The 6,303-nt window shown below is 48.7% G+C and overlaps 1 protein-coding gene across 1 annotated transcript in view; it reads right to left on the reverse strand.

The window, feature by feature from the left end:
* The window catches only part of Mcph1 (microcephalin 1), a 150,710-nt gene that overhangs the window by 138,616 nt on the left and 5,791 nt on the right, over positions 1-6,303 (reverse strand). Inside the window, exon 4 of the mRNA XM_013024245.1 lies at positions 1,286-1,373. Coding sequence (XP_012879699.1) covers positions 1,286-1,373 — 88 coding nt within the window. The remainder of the gene's footprint in view (positions 1-1,285; positions 1,374-6,303) is intronic.

A 6,303-nucleotide genomic window follows, 5' to 3' on the forward strand; every position in this document is an offset into this window, starting at 1 on the left:
CAGAGCGCAGCCACCGCCAGACAACGCAGGGCCTGACAGGCAGAGCGCAGCCACCGCCAGACAACGCAGGGCCTGACAGGCAGAGCGCAGCCACCAGAGCAGGGCGGGCGTGTGTGACGAAGCACAGAACAGGCCGGGGGAGGCTGTCAAACTGCTGCTGCTGGGAAGGGAGACACACACATGCTCACGGAATCTGTGCTTACTTGGGGCTGAGAGTGAACATGCACATGGACCACTGGTGTTTCAACAAACCCTGTATCTCAGCATGCCAGCAGAGGTAAGAATCTCTGCTAAACCCTTTGTCGCTGTTATTGGAGGAGGAGGAGGAGGAGGAAGAGGAAGAGGGGAGGGGAGGGAGGTTTCCATCCTGCCCTGGCCTCTGACCTGCAGAGAAGAATGTGGTGGAGACACATCACATACCGTTTCACATACAAAGAAGCAGCCTGTGCTACTTCTGTGTGTGTGTGTGTGTGTGTGCGCGCGCGCGCGTGTGTGTGTGCGTGTGTGTGTGTGTGTGTGTGTTGGCTGTGGGCTTGAACTTTGGGCCTGGGCACTGTCCCTCAGCTCTTGAGCTCAAAGCTAGTGCTCTACCACTTGAGCCACAGTATCAATTCCAGCTTTTTCTGCTTATGTGGTGCTGAGGAATCAAACCCAGGTCCTCATGTATACAAGGCAAGCGCTCTACCACTGAGCCACCTTCCCTGCTCCTGATTCTTCTTTCTAGAAGTTTCCACCTAACTCAGGTCGAATAAAGTCGTTAAGTCTTCTAACACAGGTTCTTATGAGGTTTCACAACAGTTCATTGTCAAATAAAGAAATCATGACTAAAACTTAAAACACAGAGCTAGAAAAGTTGTAGTTCAAAAGTAAATGAGACTTTTAATGAGAAATCTCTTATTCGTAAAGCAGATTTGCTGCAGTAAATGACTTTTCATGCTTGCATGTATCTGTAGCAGGCTTTAGAGCTTTCTCAGTGAACGGAACAAGGCATTTCGCTACAGATGGAAGAGCAACCCGAGGTCAACATCAGCATGCCCAAAGCTTGCTACCCTTTGGGCTACTTCTCATTTTCCCAACGCCAACTGGTTGTTTCCATTTTTTTATACGCTACACCAAAGTGTTCACAAAATAATCTCCATAGGGCACTAAAAACATGACATAGGAAGATTAGGATCAACCGCTGATGTCAGGTACTCTTGAAAAGATCTGTAGCAGAATTATTTTCTAGGAACAGAAAATAATGGGCTCACGGCCACCCGTGCCCACCTGGGGGTGTGCTACTTACTTTTTTCCTAAGCAGACCTGGCAAATGCTCCTTGGTGTTGACCGCAGGGAACAGGGACTCGTCCACGTGTGCTCCTGCCGTCCTGCATCTGTAACAAGGGAGGCTGTCTGTGAGCATGCGTCCACAGGTACCCCTCAGCAAGCGGAGGAACCCGCACAGCTGATCTCGATAGAGACCGAGTCCGATCATCAACGTAAACTTTCCCGGACTGCATCTACAAGGTGGGGTTTTTGTTTGTTTAGTGTTAAGAAGAAAAGCCAACCAGTTGTGACAGCTCTTTGTTGGGAGACTGAAGCAGGAGGATCATGAGTTCAAGAGCAGCCTGGACTATGTAGTGAGACCAAAGACCACAAAAGTGAGAGGCCATATGAGAAACATAGTTTGTCTGTACCAATTTTACAGTTCTAATGTATTTCAAACTCATTAGTACAGGACACTTAGAAAGGTCAAAGCAGGTGTTTCTTAGCTATAGATGGTGAAAATAAACTGGCCATAAAATAGGTTTCGGATGGACCAAACCCAGACAAACTTGAATGTTCATAGCAGCTCCATTTACAACAACCCAGGATGCAAAACGCCTCGGATTTCCACTGTGTGGCAAAGGAATGAAGACAAGGGGTCAGGCCTGTGGCAGAACGCTGCGCAGCGCAGGACAGTCTGAGGCCACGCTGCGTGGGTGAGGACAGGTATAAGGCGGTATGCACTGGACCAGCCCATCTGTGGAACCCAGCACCGGGACCGGCGGCTCGCCGTCCAGGGCTGGGGTGGGCAGGGGACACGGTACAAAGGAACAAATCAGTGAGCGTAAAATCCGATTCCCTGGATTTCATCAGGGAACTTGGGGGAGGAGAAACGCTACGTATGTAGACTGTGGTAGTTACGACATGAACACAGTTCTCAAAATTCAGTGATCTGTGTTCTCCACTGCCTGGGGACAGGCCAGGAGGGCGCAGACCCGCTCTGAATGGGGTCCCTCGGCTGAGCTACTGCTTCCCGCTCACGGCTGGTAACGTCAGTCCATGCAGCAGCCTGTGCGTGCACACAGGCCAGGAACCGAGGCTGCGATGCGGAGGACACGAGGCTGACCCAGGAGAGCAAGGCAGCCTCAGCACTGCACTTGCTGCCAGGGAACGAGAGACAGAGACATGCGTCCCCCATCTAGTGGTCAAGAAAGGAAACGCTCCCAAGAACATAACCAAGTTCTGGGTCTCTTTTCTTGGGGATCAGGAGCCCTGGGCGCCCTTCCCTGGGGAAGCCGCGCTCACACGCCTCTCACCCACAGGTGCGGCGCCTGCAAGGCCCCCTCCTTCCTGTCTTTACCTGGGCCAAGCTGCCCACAGCAGCGTGTTCCCTAACACAGAATTCACAGAAAGCGTGCTGCCCCCACGGGCGGTACTGGGCTGGGCAAGCACAGTCCTAGCACCCATGCCTAGGTTCCAGGGGAAACAGAACCCTGAGGAGCGAGGCACCGCACTGGGCACACAGCCTGCAGGGGTGTGCGTCATGAACATGGGAGCTCAGATTGATCGGATCCAAAGGATCACCAGGGAAAGCTTAGAAACCTGCAAACTCTAGACCAAAACAAGGGGAAGAAGTCTTCAAACCCAAAGTACTCTGGCCGTGGCACTGGAATTCTGATACCGTGGGGGGTGGGGGGGAGCAGGACGTAAGCTACCCCATCTCCACTCACTGTCAAACACCAAACCACCACCAAGGGAACAGACGGTGACCGAGTGCAAAGCCATGGCAGGGACTCCTGACGGACGGACGCACTGGTGCTTTCCCACCAAGAACACCCAGCCACCGAAATACCTGTCCTGAGCTGGCCGGAGCCCCTCCCACAGGGGATGCCTTCAGACACAGCTGTGGTTTGAACCCGGTCCCTATTCCTTATTTAGAAACCTTGTATCAACTTTTAGAAGAAAAAAAAAAAACACCTTTTATGGAGAAACTGTGATTACAAACAAATAAACAAGGGCTCAGCAGCAGAGTGCCTGCCCAGCAAGCACAGGCTCTGAATTCTAAACCCCAATACGCACAAACAAGCAGGGAGAAAAGTGGCCACGGTGCAGATACAGACACCTCCAGGTGTCTGGCACCTGTCACCGCCCGGGGAAATGCCAAGTGCGGCGATGAGCCGGGGCCGTAGCCGTGAGCAGCATTGCCATCTGTTAGTGATGGCTTCAAAACCTTAAGTTTTGACCATGCTGTTTTCATTTCTTCCACCTGAATCTCTTCTTTCAACGAATCGTTTTCTATTCCCTCGAGGAAACGTCAATTTCCTCAGGGGATCGGAGGCTACTGGACAGTCCGCTCTGTTTTCTTAAGGTTACTTGGACTGGTGTATATAATTTGGACAAAGCATCTCAATCCGTGCACTGAGTGACAGTGCTCACCCTCGGCCCTTGGTTTCCCTCCCCAGCCTCCTCGCCGAGCTCCCCAGTGCCTTCCATGCCTCCGGGTCCCTGCTTACCCTTCCATCTCCTTCTTTTCCCTCTCAGCGTCCACATGGGAGAGAGCACTTATCGCACAAGATGGGCTTCTCCCACTGCGCACAGCCACCCCCGCTCCCCACGTTTGCTGCCAGCTCCACGTCACCGCGGTCCTTTACCCGCTCACCCACCGGGGGGTGGGGGGGACCCAGGCAGGTCGTTAACTAACTTGGCTATGGGGGATGGTGCCACTAACACCAGGGTGTCTCCAGGGATCTGTGTAGCAAGCCAACTTTGATTCTTTCATTCTTTCGGGGTATATACGCAGAACTGCTAACAGCTGGCTCACCAGGAAGCAGCATTTTTTAATACCTGAGGAACTCTATACTACATTTTTGTTGTTGGTGGTGGTTGTGGTGTTTGAACTCAGGGCTTGACAGCTGTCCCTGAGCTCTTTTACTCCAGGTTAGCACTCTGCCACTCTGAGGCACAGTTCAAAGGTAATTGGAGCTAAGAGTCTCAGGGGGACTTTCCTGCCTGGGCTGGTTTTGAACCACGATCCTCAGATGTTAGACTCCTATGTAGCTAGGACTACAGGCGTGACCCATCGGCGTTCAGCTTCTACACTGATTTCTATGGCCGAGAGCCTGCTCTCAGAGAGAAGGCTGGAATAAACCCCAGAGTGGAGCTGTGGTGACAGCTAGTGGCCACACAGCATCACAGCCACCGGAGCCCTGGAAGTGACATGTGAGGTACAAAACAAAGGTTGTGGTGGCACGCCGTCAGGAACCCCCGGCAAAAACGTGATCTCCACTTACAAAGTAGGAAAGAATGGCACAAAGTCCTTTTGGAGGGCTCGAACGGGACATTAAGAGGTAATCTGGCCACTCTCAATTTAAATATTCAAACCCTCTGAATTCCAAGACCCAATTCTGAAACTTAAACCTGCGAATTCCATAAATTACAAAATCTATTACAAAAGATGATTTTACATGTTAAAAAGTCAGTCTCTCTGGGAGCCAACATGGAAAACTGTCCTCTAATAATTAACATAATTCTCTATGCACAAAGCAACATTGTTTATACAAATGTAGAAGTCAATTACGCATGTATTTTTATGCTTTTATATGAGTTGTAAGAAATCTGAGATTTTACACCAAAAGTTCTCCATGGTCTCTCCCAGTGTAGAGGGAGGAAGACAAGGTAAGAGCAGATTTGGGCAGTCTCTCACTTAAAACCATTTGCACATCTACACATACATTTAATTCCAAAGAAGGTCATGTTTTTAAGATAGCAAAGGAAATTTTAAAAAGTAATTAACTGTATGTAATAACTAAAATGTACTTATAATAAAGAATAAACAAGAGAAAAAATTTGCATTAAAAATGCCAGGGGCCAGTGTCAGTGACTCATGCCTGTAATCCCAGCTACTCAGGAAGCTGAGATACGAGGATCATAGTTCAAAGCCAGTCTGGGCAGGAAAGTCCGTGAGACTTCTGTCTCCAATTAACCACCAAAAAGGCGAGATGTAGAGCTGTAGCTCATGTGGTAGAGCATTACAAGTTCAGGTGCCAGGACCACAAAAATATTCAGGGGATTGGTGGTACACCCCTTAAATGAACTTTTGAAAAATCGTGTATTTTTTTCTGGTAACTTCTTGACAAATAGGAGTTGGGGATGGAGGTGAAAAAATGAGAGGAGAGGAACAACAAATACTAGTGAGAAATCAGGGCTCTAGGGAGAGAAAACTTAGAAGTACCTAGTGTTCAGTTGACTTCCAAGCACTGGTACAGGTCCCAGTCTTGAATACTTTCCCTCCACACTCCATACAGCCTTCCAGATGCAGCACGCATCACCCCACCACTTAATCTATGAGGTATGCTAAGGCAATGATTTACTGAGCATCTGTCATGAGCAGAAGTATCTGCCACAGCCACAAACAAAGGGTAGGGACACTCATGGAGTCCGTGTATAATACAGTTTAGACAGTCCTATTGCTCTTGTTGTGCTGAGTGCCGATGGCTTCCATCTATAACCCTAGCCACTCAGGAGGCTGAGGGCTGAGGATCATCACAGTTTGAAGCCAGCTGGGGCAGACAAATCTGACAATATAGTGTAAGGCCCTGAGTTCAATCTCCAGGACCAGCACCAAAAACAAGACAAAGCAAAACTCAAAACAGTAACAAACAAAAACAACCAAAGAGCAAAAAGAACTTGTGAGTAACAAATGTAGTCGAAGAACCATATTCACACATTTAATTTCCTAGTAGACAAACTTCCCTTTAGACTTGCTCTCCTCCTTTACCTTAAACAAAAGAGGGGGTTCATCCTCTCTCTCCTTTTCAACATAGTTACTATTAATCTTAATATTTTAGAATACATTTTTAATTTTAATTGACTTACTTTTAAAGCCTTTAAGCAAATGTTCGTTACACAGCGTTTCACATTATTTCCATACATGCCTACTCATGCATTCGACGTTTTCTGACCAAAAGCAGCCCCTCTAGAAACTGGTCGTAGACTTTCTCTAGATAAGTCTTAACAGCTCAAGAACCTTCTCTAGATAAGTCTTAACAGCTCAAGAAC

The sequence above is a fragment of the Dipodomys ordii genome, unplaced genomic scaffold (genome assembly GCF_000151885.1).
Source record: "Dipodomys ordii isolate 6190 unplaced genomic scaffold, Dord_2.0 Scaffold74, whole genome shotgun sequence".
Lineage (NCBI taxonomy): Eukaryota > Metazoa > Chordata > Mammalia > Rodentia > Heteromyidae > Dipodomys > Dipodomys ordii.